The sequence below is a fragment of the Strix uralensis genome, chromosome 2 (assembly GCF_047716275.1).
Source record: "Strix uralensis isolate ZFMK-TIS-50842 chromosome 2, bStrUra1, whole genome shotgun sequence".
Lineage (NCBI taxonomy): Eukaryota > Metazoa > Chordata > Aves > Strigiformes > Strigidae > Strix > Strix uralensis.
Genome location: NC_133973.1, coordinates 41,322,773 through 41,342,796, shown reverse-complemented (window position 1 = coordinate 41,342,796; position 20,024 = coordinate 41,322,773). Strand labels below are relative to the sequence as shown.

The window sequence follows — 20,024 nt, the reverse complement described above, 5'->3', positions numbered from 1 at the left end:
AGGGAAAAAACGTTTATGCAGTGTAGAAAAACAACATTTCAAAAATGTGATTATTAAATTGGGGTATATAAAACCACGAAGAAGATCCAGTTTGGTGAAAGACTGAACAGGTTGCCCAGAGAAGTGGTAGATGCAACATCCCTGGAAACATTCAAGGTCGGGTTGGGCAGGGCTTTGAGCAACCTGATCCAGCTGGAGATGGTCCCTGCTAATAGCAGGGGCATTGGACTAGATGACCTTTAAAGGTCCCTTCCAACCCAAACCTTTCTATGATTCTATGATCATTTTTACATTGATGGGAACAAAACAAAAATAAGGAACTTAAAAGAAACCACTCCCTCCCCAATTCCATAGTCTTATTTGCAGGGTAATTTATGGTAATGCCTTCCTTTGCTAAAAGGCTAGCTAACAACCAAGAACACCTGATACTTATGTGCTGTACTTCTATTAAGAATATATAAGATGTTTTCTGGTAAGATGATGACAGTTGTGTTAGGATAACTCTAAGATACTATAGGATTCTGAAGCAACTTAGGGGAGCTAACTAATACATAAAAATCAATACTGGACTAGATTAGCATCATGGTACCTGTGACATTTTGCTGCTAAAGGTAAAAAGTGAAAAGCAGTTAACTATCCATAGATAAGACTTGACAGTTAGTATAGAATTTCCTACCATTTAGGTCTATATAGTTATCATATTTTGCACTAGTTGAAACCAGGATAAAATAAGTAGATTAAGTAGAGGAAATAGCACTTGTGGACTCAATGGTTTTTGTTCCTTCAGACTTTTATACCATCTACTAGCTAAAAATCCCAAGATTTAGCATCCAAGATATTTCATATCTGATAAATCTGATGTCACATTTATCTAAGAAAATATTGTGACAATTCATACCACATTCTGAAAGAAAAACTGTCCAAGGAAGAGGACAGAGATCACATAATGTGAGATTGCTCTATTAAATCACTTGACTTTGCAGAGGTTCCACTACTCCAGCTGCATTATAACCATGCAAACATGGCCTGTTTCCTGTCTATATCCTGCTTCATAGAAGAGTTCACTTATAAATTATGATGTTCTGTAACTACTGTGTATATCGCCAGAATTCCATCTTAAAGTACCTACTTCGATGCTTCAAATGAATACACTTAGCAAAATTTTCCGCTTCTGACATAAGAAGAGCAATAAGAGACCTTCAGAGACTGGTAACTCATGAAAACAATTTCCTGTAACTTAGGAGATGACACATGCTTCTTATTTGTTGCATTGCAGCTTATGGGCAAACGTAGTGGAACAAAAAGTATTTAATTACATTTTCCCTTCTGGTCTTACGAAAAATGAGTTTAGGCTATGTCCTCTTTTTTTGTACTTAATAATAATTAAACTCTTAAAAATAAACCTGACTGGGTTATTAGCTGATGAAATACAGTCATGTTCCTAAGATCTATTCCACACACATTTTCATTAATGGCACCTAATATGATGTCATAGCTTGTTATCATGAGCTCCCTTACACTTCTGTTAAGTAACCCTCTATCTGCTTGAAAGAACACTGTAATTATAATCCTTCTAAACAACAAAATTCTATCTTTGGACTTACAACAAAAGATTGGGACTGGTCTACTTTCAATACTGGGAGTAGTTTAACTTTATTACAAAAATTCCCCCCCCCCCCCCCCCCCCCCCCCATTTAAAGACACAGGAAAAAAGATGTCTTTTGTTAAGTTAAAAAAATTCTGTAGTCCCTAACAAAGCAAAAGCTGTGCCCTAGAAGGCAGGCTTTGAAGCCTTTGAGGGGGAAAATTCCCTTCTATTTGTGTTCTCCTGGGGCTACACACAATCTGGGCTTGCCAGGCACAGGTGTGTCAATGTAAAAAGGTAAGCAAAAAGGCACAAAGGCAAATGCATGAAAGCAAGGAAAAAATTTCTAGAACACTGGTAACCCCTGAATGTTTTAGATATAGCAACTCTTATTTTAGCAGGAAAAATACTAAGACAAAAGAGAGCGATCATCGTAGATACTGAAGAGCTTTTGAATAATGGCTGGGTTTTTACGCAAGATCAAGGGAAGAGTCCTATCAGTTGAACTTTACTACAGTTACACTACTTTCAATGTTGACATGATTTTTCTAAAGGAAAGCTGTTGTTTTCTGGTTTAAAAGATAAAACTACTCCAAGCAACATAAAATAAAGATAGATAAAAGATTTCTGTTCTTGAACACCAGGGTCATCTACATAGGGATTTACACTAGTAAATGAGTATATTCTGGTAGGGTACTGTGGTAATACACATTACATAGATACAGAAAGATTAATAAGTATTGCACTTTCTGTAAGCATAAGGTCGTGTGTTTTCACTATTGTAAAAATTTTAAGGTGTACTGAGCACTAAAATGCATTAGGAGCACAGGGAGTTTTAGGTCAGTAAGAGAACCTTAACGCCGTAATAGCTTCTATTTAATAGAAAGTTTATTTTTTGATGTGTTAACCATCAAATACAGGGATTGTCATGCTGAAAGGGAAATAATTGACTATGTTAAGCTGAATCAATGTTTTTCACTAAAAATTAGAAAAAGAATGTGAAGGTGAACAGGTTGGTTATTATACTGCTCAAACTTCTCTATAAGGAGAGTTTCTATTTTGTTTAGGAGACAACTGAGAAATAAGTATTGCCCATAATTTATCATTATTAGAAAATGAAACTTATCCATAGAGCATATAGATAACTTACTTAAACATGCAGATAAACAACTTTTTTACAAGAAATGAATAGCCCAGTTTAAACAAGACAGTATTGTTAACTTTCATATAACACATATGGGGTGATACTGTAAAGTTGAAGAAATAAAAGCTTGCAAGTGCTGTGTAGGGGACTGTCTAGTAATATGCCTTCAGGTAGGACTCTGAAGGGAAAAGAATTGCCAGGTAACAGATGTAGTTTGTGGTATAAAGACTGAAAAGGAAAATGAGAAGAAAGAGCTAAGGAGTCTGTTGAGAACAAAGCTTGAGACAAGTAGTAGAAATGAGACCTTCCATGGTATATAAATGAAATGGAATTATTCTGGGTATCCCTGAAAGCGAGAGGAATGGGAAGCTGAAAGTAACAAATGCTAATGAAAAGGCTATAAATTGGAAATGACAGTTGAGAGGAAAATAACCATGAGGGCAGACTGATATGGCAGAAGTTGACATGGATGAGGCAAAAGATACAGAGAAATATTATACTGATGAGGCTTAAGAAAGAAGCTTCTCTAAGTACTGCAAACAGAGCCAGAAACGAATGAAAAATTTTACATAGAAAAGGAAAGACCAGACCAGCACTGATGGAGGTTGAGCACATGAATGATGAGTGGGACTGCAGAACAGTGAATGGTAACAGGAAAGGAAGGACATGACACATCTGGGGAAAAATGCAGGATTTTTCTTCCAATTTGAACCTGATGTTTCTTGGGAGACAGCTAGTAGTCTGAAATAAAGTACACTGTATCTGACTATATCCAGAAGAGTAGCTGAAACAGAAGAAATGGATAAAGTTGCTCAGTGAGAATATAAAGAAGAAAAATGAGAGAATCATAAAGAAAAGTGTAGGAAGTATCACTAAAAAAAGCAGTGGCTGAGGTACAGAAAAATTGAGAAACACAGAAAAAGTAAAGAAAGGAGCAATCTTTTTATTAAGGAAACAATAGTAGCTTAACTGAATGGGTATTTTCCTTGAACAGATGTATCGAGGTCTCTAGGTAATAAGATACTTGGGTATTTCCAGGGTATTAGTGGTATCTGGAAGGGAATGGAAGCAGTTGGTATGTTTATATTAGATTTACTTTTTATTGTAAAGAGCATATAAAAGCCAAACTGACGCAGACCTTGATGTAATTAGATCAGGAAATCTGAATTTTTGAAGAAGCATGGTACTGAGAGTAAGTTACTCATTTTGAAGAAAAAATATTAAAACTAACAAAATCTTTTGTTGTGGTCTCCTACTCTGGCAATGAAAGCATCAGAAAATTGATTGGGTCTTCATCTGTGCAGGCTGATTAAAGCATAACCCTATTGTCTGGAACAATATGGAAGGCAGCTAGAGGAAATAAAATCCACAGAAAATAAAACACATAGTCAAAAAATATACATACGTATCCAGCTATTGATGTCTTATGCAATAATTACAATGAAATATTAAAACACAGAAAAGAGTCACATGAAAGTCACACTAGTAAGATTTTGCTATTAAACAGCATAGCATTCTGGCAGAAATTACCTAAGAAACGTAAGGGAGTATTGATGATGCTGTAGTAAGTCCTTACTCAATTGCTTTGACATACATTTCAATCCTGATAGTATTTTTATTTGATTTGCTTTGTCAAGCACAGAAGAATTATGCCAAAAATTGTATTCAAGTGGAAAATTCTTCACTTTTTTCCAATCTTATTTTGCTCAAATGAGCATAAGCTCCTGTTGAGTAACATTTAGAGGAATTTAATACTCAGTATATGTATGCACAACAATGTTAAATTCCACTAGCAATTTAGCTTAACCGTGTGCACAAAGTCTTTAGTGAAATTTTTGAGCTCTTGTTTTGCAGGCCAGGCTGTGTCAGAACAGAACTCTGCAGTACAACATGCATAATATTTTATAACTTCAAAGAAAAATTTCTTACCTCCAGCAACTAGCCCAGATTCTCCTAACTGAATTGCTACCCCAAAGCCACCAAGCTTTACTGGAGCTGAATTCTCTTTTGAGGCAAGCAGTACACAGTGTGGCTGAAAAGACAAAACCCCAGACAAATTATTATATTATTAGAGAAACACAATCTGCTTTTTAGAACTTATTTTCATAAATTTGCAAACAAAAGCTAGAATTTTGGGGTTTTTTTTGAAATAATTTCAGATATGTTTTTTTCCTGGCATAGACTCCTCTTTCTTCCTTGGCTTCCCTTTCATCTGTCCCAGGCACAGAAAAATCCGTTCAGGACTTAACAGAACTCACAAGGAACACAGAGTGAAATGATAATAAAATGGAGATAAAAATCAACACCTATAATTTCTTACCTGGTATTACTTTTTCTTTTTACTGTTCACGCATTAGCCTTACACTGTTTCAATTCTCCAGCAGAAATATCCTGCCTGTGATATACTTTGGGGGATCTTGTCCTTCACACAGTGAACATAAAACACTGTTTTGAGCCTTAATCACGGAATTAATTCACTGATCACTTTGCAACTGCAGGTAAGAAAAGGACCCTCCCTATGATGTTTCTAATAAATATTCCAGTGAGGGAAGAAATTGTTTAGGTTTCTAAACCAGATTCCAAGCACAGTCATTCATACCTTTGATTTTCCAGTCTTTCCACTAATAAGAGTGAGGTGTAACATATAAAAATGGAATAACAGACAACTATTTGGATGGATTCTGACTGGTGCAGGAGGAAGCAACATACAGACAAAATCTATTAGAACGCAATTTAGTATTTAATACACATAGCCAAACTACTGCATTTAATATAGAACAACTTCCTGCATTTATTCAAAGCCTCCCTTTGCAGTCAACCATATTATCTTAAAGGAAGAATGTCAAATTTGTATACTGCTTCTTAAAAATACATTACGGCTTAAATTACAATACTAGGAACTCAAAATAGTGCAAAGGAGCTAAAACAAGCTCAATCTGACTACCTGTAAAGTCATCCATCTGTAACCACAAACATTTTCATTTTATAAGTTTCAATTGTATGAGAACAAGCACCTTCCAGTAAGAATGCATGTTTATAATTCTAACTGAAATCTGCACAATTCCATAAAAGCTGATTCCTAAGCAGATGATATATTAAGAAAATTAACATGGAAATTCTCATTTCAAATGCTAAGGAGAATACTAAGCCAAGACAATGTTCTTGGGATGACTGTTAAATTTAGGCTATCTTATATGAGGACTTCTACAATCCATTTTTAAATTTGCAATTTATAAATGTATTTTTCAATCCCTTACATCCTATTTAAAATAGTATTACCAGGTGGTATTATCTCTGCATATTGTATTTTACTTCTGTCTTATTGAAATTGTTAAGCTGCACACTTTGGGCACTTTCATATTCTCCCATCGCTGTCATTTTGAGGGAAAAAGATCAACCTCAAATTTCTAATCTCAGGCAAGGAGGTAGGTAGATGGGAGAACTACACCAACATAAGCAAAAGGTATCATTTCACTGTGGTGTTGATTTATCTTTACCCTACATTTGAAAAAGTGATACTATTTCCCTAACAGTATTAAAAAGAACACAGGTAACATAATTATTATCAAAAATTGTCATCAAAAAAGGAAGTCACTGACACTGCTCACCAGAAACAAAGTTTCTGAGAAAAAAACCCAAATATCCAATTCAGCGTGAAACTCAGTGAAAGTTTTATTATAGAACCTCTTCCAGCAAAGCACAAACTAACAGCAAAATTGATTTTTTCAATAAACTGAGTTTTGCTATTTAAAAATGTATTTTAAAAAAACAGTTGCAACACTAGTTAAACTTCCTCTTGTTGCTAATTGTACCGTGTCAGCTGATTCTCATCGCTTTCATAGAGAAGCTGGTGCTTTAGCTTTCTAATAAGAGGACTTGCATGTTAGTCCTCTCTGTCTTCACCAGCTGTTTTGAAAACTAGCAGAAGTTCTTAACATATAAATGGTAAGTGGTTGCTTTTATACCTAAGCTATAGTAAAACAAATTTCTATTAAAATTTCTCTTAACTGCAAAGGTACTACTGACTGTCAAACCCTTTCTTAAATATACCTAAGTTTAAGCATGCCTGCTTGCTTACAGATGACAAAACTTATGATAGCAAAAGTTATGTTTCTAGTGTATCTCTGCAGTGGAATTGATTTCTCTCTCTCTCTCTCTCATATTGACCTAAAACTTGTCACTACTTATGCAAGTCATGATGTCAAGCATTTTTATAGAAAAGCAACATAAACAAGAGATTACAGTAGTAGACAGGTTTCAAGATATATTTGAAAGCATCACATTCTTTAATCAAACTTTCAAAATTACTTCTTGCCCATAAAATATGAAATGGCAAATATGAAAACAGAAATATTTTTGAAACTGCTCATATACTGTACAAATTTAATGCAATTGTAAGGTCAGCCAATTCAGATTTATATGTACATTAGGTCTTACTAAGAACTTTACTTAAAGTGCTGCCATTTTCACTGCTGTAGCCATACCACACATTTAAATGAAAATTTGCATTTTTAAGACCTAGCACGCAAATGAAAAACTAAAGTTATGTATATGTCAGTGTGTTGTTGTTGTTTTACTGTTGGACAACCAAGTTCAGAGTACCAAAACCAATTCTGAAGTTTTTGTGATATTAGGGGAAAAAACCTTGCCCCTTTAAAAAAAAATTCTAAATAAATTTATGTACAGACTCTTTCATCGCTATGAAACACAAATCGAGGACAAAAGTTGTATCATTACTTAACCATCTTAACCATCTCTCTAAACAGTTCATTGCGATTCTGCTTTCCTAACCACACACTTTTTTGGTTTTCCTTCTTTGGTCAAAGCTGACTTTTATTTTCCAGATTGTAACTTCTTAGTCAAAAATAAGCTTAGTGAAATTAAAAACTTTTAAATGAAACAATGAAAACAAGGAAGATGTGAAAACAGCCTGTTACTGCATTAATGTAGTTTCCAGCTAATATTGGTTTCTTTGCATAATATTGATTTGTGAATAGGCAAGAAAAGGAAAAAAATACTTAAGTTTACATGAAGATATAAATTATTAAAACCAAACTACTGCAATAGTACTGACTCAGTGTTACTTATAACAGATTACATAGCTAGATAAATATTAATTAACAATTGCTTTTCTAACTGAAAACTAGTGATTTACATGTGAGAGATCCTGGGTACTTATTTAAAATTAATACTGATGAGTTTAGAATTGTTTGGATATATTACTATGTAGTTTGTATCAACACTGAGAATACTTCACTTAGCTATACTTACCTGTTCTTGCATCTTAATTAAAAAGTCTTCTGTGTTAGAAAGGCTAATCCTACCATCTGAACTTAAAAAGTATTTGTACTTATAGATAAAACAAAAAATTTTAAAAAATTTCTGAAGTTTGCAGCAAAACATAATAGTTGATTTTTAAAACAACACAAGACAGTAATAAAAGTGTAATTACTGAAATTGTTATCTGTGTGAGTACTCTGTACCATCTGTTCTTGCCTATTTCATGTGAAGAAAAACAGGGAACCGATTATTCTAGACTTACATTGTATCATGATATCTGGCTGAAAGTCCTACTCAGCTACAGCGATACTTTGATGCATTTACATTTTTTTATAGTTATTGCCTTTTATGTTTATATCCCACAAGACTGTACACAATAAAGTGAGCAAATGTGAAAACGATCCAGTGGCGATTTAATTCTTAAAATGTCTCTTTACATCCCTACAGAACAGCTAAAAAATCCTCAGAAATGATGGCTGCAGCTTCAGCTGATTTACTGACCCTTATTCCACACAAGGAAGTCTTCTGGAGTAACCAAACTAACCCAGTCATAAATGCCTCAGAAATTCAAAACAATGCCAGTTGTCCCTTAGATGACAACTCACTGTCACTTGCTTTGATAGTTTTTTACTCTATTATTTTTGTCGTTGGATTGGTTGGAAATATTATAGCCCTGTTCGCTTTCCTGTGCATTCATCAGAAAAGGAATTCTATCCAAGTTTACTTGCTAAACGTAGCTGTTGCAGACCTTCTGCTGATCTTCTGTCTTCCCTTCCGAATACTCTATCATGTTACCAAAAACACCTGGATGTTTGGACTAATTTTATGCAAGATTGTAGGAACTCTATTTTATATGAACATGTATATTAGCATAGTACTGTTGGGACTAATTAGTCTAGATCGTTATATAAAAATAAATAAGTCTGTGAAGCGTCCTAAAATGTTAACTACTACACGAAGCATACGTATTTGTTGCACAGTGTGGGCACTTGCACTAACAGGATTTATAATAGTTGTTGCACCATCTTTCTTTAAGAGTGGGGATAGCAATTCTACTATGTGCTTTCATTACCGAAATAAACAAAATGCAAAGACAGAAGCAATTTTAAATTACATTACTGTAATAATTTTTTGGATAGTTTTTTTCCTTTTGATACTCTCGTATGTTAAAATTGCCAAGAACCTTCTGAAAATTTCAAGGAAAAGAGCAAATTTTCCCAATGCAGGAAAATATACCCAGACAGCAAGGAATTCCTTCATTGTGCTTATTATTTTCACCATCTGTTTTGTTCCTTACCACATGTTCCGGTTTGCCTACATTACATCACAGTTACAAAACCCATCTTGTTATTGGAAGGAAATCATTCACAAATGCAATGAGGTGATGCTCATATTTTCATCTTTTAACAGCTGCTTAGACCCAGTTATGTATTTCCTAATGTCCAGAAGTGTCCGTAAGACTGTACTCCAACTTATTTGCAGAAAAATTCACGGAGATTCAGGCCTAACTCTGGAAAGCACTTCAGAAATAAAACTTGGACAATATACACAAGAACGATTATCTACTACCACTCCCCACTCAAGTTCTTTAAAGAAGAAGTCTTTGATTTGATTATCTGAATGGATACTGGTTTCTCTCTGTCACTCCAGGACATCAACTTAAGATTACCAAATGCTATACTGTATAGCTACTAATCCTGCCTCCTTCTTCCTGTTAAAAAATGAGAAGTCTTACTTCTGTTTGTGAAATGAGAAGTTACTTTTCAGAAGTATTTTGCTCTTGTTTATCTAAGAAAATGAGATAGGAAGTCCTCAGACATCTGTTGGGCTAAACTAGAACACTAACTCTGTAAGGAGATCTCCACGAAGTGGCTTGAACCTGTATAAGGAATCTTGTATATAGACATTAATATTACCAACTTGTGTATGTAAATAATAGATGAATTATGTCCTGTTCAAAAGAGCTATATAAAGCATTAAAGATTTTATGTACGTCTGTGTTTTAATAGGTTTCAGAGATAAGCATTTTAACTATATTTATAGAAGTATTTTTTCCAAGAAAATATTTCTGAATTTAGCAACATATATGGCTTAAAAATGAGGTGAATAATACAACTGCCATTAATTCAGTTATAATTACAGAAGGTACACTTGGACAGCAAAATTAAAATATGCAAGCCTCCTAAGCCCCTTATTATATTCTCAACATTTTAATGAATGTCAAGGTCAAACACCCGAGAAAAAGTAAGCAATGCATCTGGGAAATTAGAAATTAATGAAGGAAAGATGTCATACAGGTATTTTCAGTTACCCAAGATTTCCTTCAAACTCTGACAAATTTGGTGACTGCAGCTACACAAAGTAGTTCAACAAGGAAAATAAACTCACAGAACTGAGCATAAAGAGCAGAATAGAAAAATTAGCTCTCATGAACACATAACGCATCAGCTCCGATCTTAGCTCAGGCTCAGCCACCGGTCCACTTACAGATTTCCAAAGCCATGCATTTCAGCTGCACGCTTCCCCCCTGGCACAGGTGTCTTTTCACGTGATTAAAATAATCTTGATAATTGCTGATGCTATGTAAATGGCAATGTAACAGCAATGTCTCATAGATACAACTATATTCTCAGACTAAAACCAAACAGGTTTATGTATTTAGGCACAATCAAAAATTTCAAACTGTAACATTGTTTAAAAAAACAGGGAGCTGAAGGTGGTTGTTTGACCCAAAGACGTCTAGAGGCAGTTATACCAAGAACAATTTAAATGTCTGCCATGACAGGCCAGAAAGGTGAATGAATTAGACACTAGATGTTAAGCTCCATAAAATAAGGATTTACTATTGTGAACACATACAAGCAATATAGCTCAGGTAAGATGGTGTAGAGAAGTTGGTTTTAATATGACTACCAGTAACTCCTCTGATGGAACATGTGACTTTTTATGCCAACTCTGTGTCAAAATTTGTGGATTTTTACTAGTTATGTACAATATCCTGGTTTTACAGAAGCTACCCATAAAACTCTTACTGAGCAAAGTAAACATAACACTTCATGTCTACTAGACATAAATCTACTTTCATTTTAATGTGATTTTACTTCATTCACTTTTGGTGAAACTGGGTATAAACATGTTAAAAAAAAATTACAATGACTAACCAGTGTATTTCATTTTTTTTTAAACAAAAAAGGCTGTTTCTTAATCTTTAAGAGAGGGATTTCGACAAACATGTAATTTTCATAAAAATACAATGGTAACTACATTTTTTAACAGTTTCAACCTACAATTAGGACATTTGTACAATAATTTCTGATTGATTCTCACAATAATTGCATTATATTTTTTCATGATCTTTTATATATCATCTTGTCATCCTATTATATGTACGCTGAACCAAGAACTGTCTTGGCTCTGTGTTTGTACAGTGCAAGGTTCCTTGTCCTCTGCAATTCTTCTATGCAGTATAGTAGCTCACAGAATCACAGAATCATCTAGGTTGGAAAGGACCTTGAAGATCATCCAGTCCAACCATTAACCTAACACTGACAGTTCCCAACTACACCATATCCCTCAGTGCTAAGTCGACCCTACTCTTAAACACCTCCAGGGATGGGGACTCCACCACCTCCCTGGGCAGCCCATTCCAACGCCTAACAACCCATTCTGTAAAGAAATGCTTCCTAATATCCAGTCTAAACCTTCCCTGGCGCAACTTGAGGCCATTCCCTCTTGTCCTATCGCTTGTTACTTCGTTAAAGAGGCTCATCCCCAGCTCTCTGCAACCTCCTTGCAGGTAGTTGTAGAGGGCGATGAGGTCTCCCCTCAGCCTCCTCTTCTCCAGACTAAACAACCCCAGTTCCCTCAGCCGCTCCTCATAAGACCTGTGCTCCAGACCCTTCACCAGCTTCGTTGCCCTTCTCTGGACACACTCGAGTAATTCAATGTCCTTTTTGTAGTGAGGGGCCCAAAACTGAACACAGTAATTGAGGTGCGGCCTCACCAGTGCCGAGTACAGGGGTAAGATCACTTCCCTGTCCCTGCTGGCCACACTATTGCTGGTACAAGCCAGGATGCCATTGGCCTTCTTGGCCACCTGGGCACACTGCTGGCTCATGTTCAGCCGGCTGTCAACCAACACCCCCAGGTCCCTCTCTGACTGGCAGCTCTCCAGCCACTCCTCCCCAAGCCTGTAGCGCTGCTGGGGGTTGTTGTGGCCGAACTGCTGAACCCGGCATTTGGCCTTATTGAAAGTCCTACAGTTGGCCTTAGCCCATCGCTCCAGCCTGTCCAGATCTCTCTGCAGAACCTCCCTACCCTCAAGCAGATCAACACTCCCACCCAACTTGGTGTCATCTGCAAACTTACTGAGGGTGCACTCGATCCCCTCCTCTAGATCATCAATAAAGATGTTAAACAAGAGTGGCCCCAAAACAGAGCCCTGGGGGACAACACTCATGACCGGCCACCAACTGGATTTAACTTCATTCACCACAACTCTTTGGGCCCGGCCATCCAGCCAGTTTTTTACCCAGCAAAGCGTGCGATCATCCAAGCCTCGAGCAGCCAGTTTCTCCAGGAGAATGCTGTGGGAAACGGTGTCAAAGGCCTTACTAAAGTCAAGGTAGACAACATCCACAGCCTCTCCCTCATCCAATAAGCAGGTCGCCCTGTTGTAGAAGGAGATCAGGTTTGTCAAGCAGGACCTGCCTTTCATAAACCCACGCTGACTGGGCCTGATCATCTGGTTGTCCTGCATGTGTTGTATGACGGTCCTCAGGATGAGCTGCTCCATCAGCTTCCCGGGCACCGACGTCAAGCTGACAGGCCTGTAATTTCCCGGATCATCTTTCTGACCCTTCTTATATATGGGCGTCACATTGGCCAATTTCCAATCTGTTGGGACCTCCCCGGTCAGCCAGGACTGCTGGTAAATGATGGAAAGCGGCTTGGCGAGCACCCCAGCCAGCTCCTTCAGCACCCTCGGGTGTATCCTGTCCAGTGCCATAGACTTGTGTGTGTCTATGTGATGCAGCAGGTCACTGACTATCTCCTCCTGGATTGTGGGAGGGTTGTTCTCCCAGTCTCTGTCTTCCGGCTGAGGAGGCTGGATTCCCTCAGTACAACTGGTCTTGTTATTAAAGACTGAGGGAAAGAAGGCATTAAGCACCTCAGCCTTCTCCTCATCACTTGTTACCATGTTTCCTCCTGTGTCTAGTAGGGGATGGAGACTCTCTCTGGTCTTTCTTTTGCTGCTCACATAGAAATATTTCTTGTTGTCCTTGATTGCTGAAGCCAGATTAATTTCCAGCTGGGCTTTACACTTCCTGATTTCCACCCTGCATAGCCTCACAGCATCTTTGTAATCACTGTGAGTGGCTAGCCCCTTCTTCCAAAGGCTGTAAACTCTCCTTTTCTCCCTGAGTTGCAGCCAAACCTCCCTGTTTAGCCAGAGTGGTCTTCTCTGTCACTGGCTTCTCTTACATCACCTGGGGACCACCTGCTCCTGAGCCATTAAGACTTTCTTCTTAAAGACTGCCCAGCCTTCCTGGACCCCTATACCCTTCAGGACCGTCTCCCAAGGGATCCTTTCAAGCAGGTGCCTAAACAAGACAAAGTCAGCCCTTTGGATGTTCAGGATGTCAGTTCTGCTTAGCCCTCTCCTGGCCTCTCTAAGAATAGAGAACTGTATTATTTCATGATCGCTGTGCCCTAGTTGGCCTCCAACTGCCACATCATCCATCAGTCCTTCTCTGTTCACAAAGAGGAGATCTACATAGTTACATCAATGCTGATAAACCTAGTGGAGTTTATAAACCATCATTTCATAAGATATATACATTCTCTCATCATTCTTTGCCTGTATTTCTTCTGCTGTAACTGATTGATGACACTGATCACCAGGTTGGGGGGCATGGGGAACGTGGGACAGGATGGACATGAATGACACCCATGCAAACCTCGTGAAGTTCAACAAGACCAAGTGCAGGGTCCTGCACATGGGTTGGGGCAATCCCAAGCACAAATACAGGCTGGGAAATGAGTGGATTGAGAGCAGCCCTGTGGAGAAGGACTTGAGGGTATTAGTGGATGGAAAACTGACTATGAGCCAGCAATGTGCGCTCGCAGCCCGGAAAGCCAACTGTATTCTGGGCTGCATCAGGAGAAGTGTGACAATCAGTTCGAGGGAGTTGATTCTCCCCCTCTACTCTGCTCTTGTGAGACCCCACCTGCAGTGCTGTATCCAGCTCTGGGGTCCCCAGTGTAAGAAGGACATGGACCTGCTCGAGCGGGTCCAGAGGAGGCCACAAAGATGATCAGGGGGCTTAAAGCACCTCCCTTATGAGGACAGGCTGAGAGAGTCGGGGTTGTTCGACATGGAGAAGAAAAGGCTCCAGGGAGACCTTGAGACCTTATAGCAGCCTTCCAGTACTTAAAGGGGGCCTACAGGAAAGATGGGGAGGGACTCTTTATCAGGGAGTGTAGTGATAGGACAAGGGGTAATGGTTTTAAACTGAAAGAGGGTAGATTCAGGTTAGATATAAGGCAGAAATTCTTTACTGTGATGGTGGTGAGGCACTGGAATAGGTTGCCCAGAGAATTGTGGATGTCCCCTCGCTGGAAGTGTTCAAGGCCAGGCTGGACGGGGCTTTGAGCAACCTGGTCTAGTGAAAGGTGTTCCCGCACATGGCAGGTGGGTTGGAACTAGATGATCTTTAAGGTCCCTTCCAACCCAAACCATCCTATGATTCTGTGACACGGTATGGCTGGAACAAAGTTTGAATTCTAAAATTCTTTTGAAGAAAATGTTCAGTTTAAACCAGAATTTTCATTTACAAGTATTGCAATTTATGGACACTGCACAATTTCAAAAATAGACTCAGATCTCTTCAGAAGATCAAGTAATAGTACAGGGCTTCAATGCTACAAATGAAGTTGACTTCTAAAGCCAAAGTCAAATAGAAATGAGTTCCACAGGACAAAAAAAAGACCACCTTATTATTCTGGACATACTTTTGTAAATTAAGTAACATTTACTTGGTTACTACAATATTATTTTGTGAGCAACTAAATACATAAAAGGACAACAAGAAAACAGTCATGCAATACAAGTTCAAGATTCTAGTTCATCATATGAATAGTATTATGTGGACTTTCTTGTTTTTAATAATTTTAACAGTGAAATCTAGTCAGTATTTTCTTCAAGAGGAAAGTCTTAAACACCCAAACCTATTTGCATTGATCAGCTGTGTTCTACATGACAGCAATTCTTTGCAGATTGTAAAGAATGAGCACCAAGACATGTACAGTATCAGCAGACAAGGTTTCAGAACAAAACATTTTAGAAGAAATATCAAAGAGTAACACTTGCCCAGGAGTACATGCTGCACATTAAATGTTTCAAAAGCATTACAATACAGGATAATCTATTGCTTAAACCAGCCTCTGCACACAAGCAGCAAATATAACCCAAATCTTTTAAACAGATTTCAGGAGGTACACTATAATGTTTGTATTAGGCAAATCCATAGCACCTGTAAAGACAAATGAAATTGGGCAAGCTTGATTGTATAAGGTACCCTAGGGAAAAGCAAATAGATTTGTTTGAGGGAAGTCAAGTACCAGAAAAATCAATAACAGAGGAGCTTTCTGTAAGAGCTGAGAAGAACTGGGATAAAGGTGATATGGTGTAGTTGGAATTCAGCAATGTCACATACTAAAGGCTCTAACAAACCCTAGGATGTTAGATGTTGATTCTTGTTTTAGAACTGGTTAAAAATCGGAAAGGCAGCTTAAAAATACATAGTCTTTTTTCTTTGTGACATTTCCCAAGAATCTGCAAATAGATAAATTTACAAACGTTGTTTAACACTACAATCTGGAATGAGTGAAAGTAAGGAAATGACAAAGTTTTCAAACAACACACACTTATTCAGGGTAGTGAAACCTAAAAAAAGTTCAAGATATAACTCTGTTCAGCATCAGTAAAAGAGCAAACAGATTGTTATTAAAATTCAGAAAAAAACCCCTGAGAAGTCAGCATTGTGCTATTGTATAACTTATGTGATACAGATTCTATACAGACTACCTTAAATAAATCAACTCTTCAACTCAAAAAGGAAAATCTGAAAGGAAGCACAAATCTGTGACAGCAGGTATGGTGCAGAAGGGAACAGGTATGACTATATGATCTTTGTCAGAGTGTGACACTAAGGGAGCAGCAGTTAGAACAAAAAAAGAACCCCAGAAAGCAACCAGACAAGTGAAAATAGTTATGGATTTCCACAATGATGTAAATCAGTGCTTCAAGATGTTAAAGGCCAGATATATCAACTGGCTCAGAAAGGGATCTGAAACTAGGCAGCACTGTCATGTAGGAAACAATTACTACTGACCAAAAACCAAAAGCAGGTATCTTTACTATTTTTAAAAAATATTTAATTCTTACATTTTTTTTCTGCCATACATTTTCCCAAATTTGAGAGTAAAACACCAGGCTCTGCAAGACAATGTTACTGAAGAGCAAACAGTCCTGAAGCATCTTGGGAGGTCTGCTGAAAGTTACACTGTGACATGTCAAATGACCATATAATTATTCACTTTAATAGTGTCTCTTACTTGTCATCTTAGCAGTGCTTCCTAAGCACTACCAGGGCCAACTACAGCAAGTAGTTGAGTTTTCAGATGAATTTCAACATGTAAATCATTCTATTTTTTCTTCTTTCTCTAAGTAGAGGCTAACTCAATGCACATCTCTATATAACCCTCATGAACCTCATTTTCCTTCTTATTCAAATCTAGAACACATCCTCAAATTTCAGTTGGTCTATCAAAATGTCATTTTCTTGCTATGTAAAAAGAAGCGCATATTCTTCACTGGAATAAACTGTAGTTACAAAATGCATATAAAATATACACACTGGCTAGTCACTTCTATACCTTTTAGACTTGACAAATACATTAACAGCTACATTGTCACACATACATTCCTTAAAATGAATAGAAAACATAAGTCAAGAAACAAAACTGTTTGCCAGATACAAGTTTACAACTTGAATCATAAATATATCAAAGTGTACCTGGTTTGAGTAAACAGCTGTACACTGCTTTTGGCTGGGATAGAGTTAAATTTCTTCACGGTAGCTAGTATGGGGCTATGTTTTGGGTTTGTGATGAAAACAGTGTTGATAACACAGGGAGGTTTTAGTTATCAGGGAACAGTGCTTGCACAGCATCAAGGCCTTTTCTTCTCACCCCACCCCATCAGCAAGCAGGCTGGGGGTGCACAAGAATTTGGGAGGGGACACAGGCGGGACAGCTGACCCCAACTGACCAAAGGGATATCCCACACCATATGACCTCGTGCTCAGCAATAAAAGCCGGGGAGGCAGTTTGCCAGGCCTGCCATTTCTCAGGAACTGGCTGGGCATCTGTCAGCTGGGGATGAGCAACTGGGGTTTTTTGTATCACTTGTTTTTCTTGGTTTTTTCTTACACCCTCCCCCCCCCCCTTTTTTTTTTCTCCTTTTTTCTTTTTCTTTTCTTTAAACTCTCTTTATCTTACACCATGAGTTTTCTCACTTTTACCCTACCAATTCTCACTCCCTACCTACTGGAGGGGGAGTAAGCAAGCAGCTGCTTGTGGCTTGGCTGCCTCCTGGGATTAAACCACAACCACCCTTTTTGACACCCAATGTGGGGCTCAAATGGTTCGAGATAACAACAGGTTTGACCAGAGCCTGTTAGAGGGAGCAGAAGGAAGCATCAGAAGCAGAAGCCTGTTCTGCAGCAGAGCAGCCACAAGAACAGGAGGGGGAAGAAACAGAAATTATAAACAAGCTTTTGCACTTTTACCCTTGCGATTCTCTTCCCCATCCCACAGAGAGTGAGAATAATTGGGGGGCAGGGATGAAGCTGGAAAAAGCCTTAGCATTCAAACTGCACAGTTAGAGTGGAAAGTGTAGAAATAAGAACATGAATGGCAGAGAAACAGTTAATTGTGTATCATAGTACTGCAAAGTGAGAAACAAAATAAGGAGAAAAAAAAGCCAGGATTTACTTATAAACCTATGTTTTAACAAGTTAAATCAATTATTTAAAATATACCGCAATAATAATATCTTCTGGTACACGCTACCTGTAAAAGTTACCTTGCTTTTGTCTGTAAATGGCCTGTGAGTTCTGGTTCCTTTAAGTCTGCATACAGAGAGGGGTACTACACCTTTGCACTTAATACAAAGCAAGGCCAGCTTCTTCATAGAACTCTCAAACCACAGACATAAATAACTGTGCTTTAAAAAGAAGAATATACTTTCTACTGCTTCCACAAAAATTCTCACTAGATAAAGATGTTAAGCATGGTTAACAACAAATTAAATCTGATGAAAGGACAGGATCATTTTTGGCAGGGGGTATAGAAATGTTCTTTATCAGCAAGGAATTAATTTTGCAGCCAGAACTCCCCAGGCTTCAGCCAACAGAATCTACCATTTAAGCATCAGTTTTGCTTTTACCGCCACGTTTTAGGTTTTTAATTTTGCTTTGTATTTTGCATTTTCACAGAAGCTTAAGAGGAACCTGGAAAAGCCAAAGACCTGTTATACACAAACATATTTAACTTCAAAAAAACCCAAATCATAGTATGATGCAGAAAAACACAGAGAAAGCTCCCTATTTGACTATGATGATCAACACAGTTTTCACATTAAAAACTGATTTCTGAAGCTAAAAGTAAAAATCATCATGACCAATACACAGCCACTGGTTTTTTAGAAGCAAATACAGTTAAAGAGACCTCTGGGAGCTGCAGAAAGTATGTCATTGGGGAAAAAATACAAAGTATTTAGCATTAAATATCTGAAGTATAAAAATGTTGGAAGATTATTTTTGTCAGTACTGTCAACCTCAAGCTAAGTTTTCCTGCCTAAAAGACATTGTTTTGCTTGTGTTTTGTCTATGTAAAACAACTACCTGGAGACTGTGAAACACCTAACATTTCATATTTTATGACAATGAAAGAATTGAAGCTATGAGTGCAATATATCCCCATTTCCATATCCATAAGGATGCCACAGAGTTATACTGCATACACATGTAATTCATCAAACAACATAGGAACTTTTAGTCTGGGTCTATTTTTCTGAACCACAAGGGCAGTTCTAAAACTGCTGAAAATGAATCATTAGTGAACAGCAAACACAGACCCAGCTCAAACCTGACAAATACTTTATCTTCACTGATTCAGCATAGTGCTCGACTCAACTAGAGTACATTTAAACATGAGCTTAGATAATTTTGCTTTGATAAGCACTTCTTACAATATTAAATACATATAGTGACTATAGCTAAAAATCCTCATTCTGTCAAGTCAGAAGAGCTGCGCACACACTGTGTCACTCCTGCAAGGAAAGCTGTTCCTGATACAGATGTCTGACTGAAAATGGTTATTGTGTACTACATCTGTCTTAAGAGTTTATGCAGTCAAAGAAACTTTTAATGTTTAATGAAAAAAATTTCCTAACAAAACTAAGCATCAAAAGTTAAAGTTCTAGGCAAGCTGCTTGGTAAATGATCTTTTTGGAAAGAAAATATGGATTACACTTGTGTAGTAGTCGTTGCATCTTAGAGACTTATCTTGGTATCAAATTCCAAGCACATGGAATTAAATCTCAAGTTAAAGGCTGCTGCACATTTGGTGAATGCTATAAATTTATTCAGTGTGATTCATCCTCAGAACCATAGCCATATCCAGGGTCGCATACTTTTCTGTGTCTTATCCTCAGCAGTTGCCTTCCATCCTTCAAGATGCAGAGATTGAGTGCATCTCTTGGGCCTTCCACAGTGCAGACAGAGCCGGGACTGCTACAGGAGCCAGAGGTAACCAAGCTGCTGCCTTCCTCCATCTTAAAAGGTGCAATTGATGCCAACACATTATATACTCTGTTGTACAGCAGGAAGAGTCCAATTCTCCCTTTGGTTTGTGACAGGCACAAGGAGATACGAGGTTGACTGGGCT

At 37.8% G+C, this 20,024-nt stretch overlaps 2 protein-coding genes across 17 annotated transcripts in view; one reads left to right on the top strand and one right to left on the bottom strand.

Moving 5' to 3' along the window:
- The window catches only part of CASK (calcium/calmodulin dependent serine protein kinase), a 225,904-nt gene that overhangs the window by 91,165 nt on the left and 114,715 nt on the right, over nt 1–20,024 (bottom strand). For all 16 annotated transcript variants that reach the window (XM_074858493.1, XM_074858495.1, XM_074858498.1 and 13 more), the window contains exon 6: nt 4,659–4,761. In XM_074858493.1, coding sequence (XP_074714594.1) covers nt 4,659–4,761 — 103 coding nt within the window. The remainder of the gene's footprint in view (nt 1–4,658; nt 4,762–20,024) is intronic.
- GPR34 (G protein-coupled receptor 34) lies at nt 6,586–10,015 on the top strand. The gene is made up of 2 exons (XM_074860917.1): nt 6,586–6,674; nt 8,457–10,015. Exon 2 carries the CDS (start codon nt 8,479–8,481, stop codon nt 9,619–9,621), a length of 1,143 nt encoding a protein of 380 aa, XP_074717018.1. The 5' UTR covers nt 6,586–6,674; nt 8,457–8,478; the 3' UTR covers nt 9,622–10,015.

Coding starts and splice junctions, on each gene's coding strand:
- GPR34 (XM_074860917.1), top strand. CDS start 8,479: ATGATGGCTGCAGCTTCAGCTGATTTACTGACCCTTATTCCACACAAG.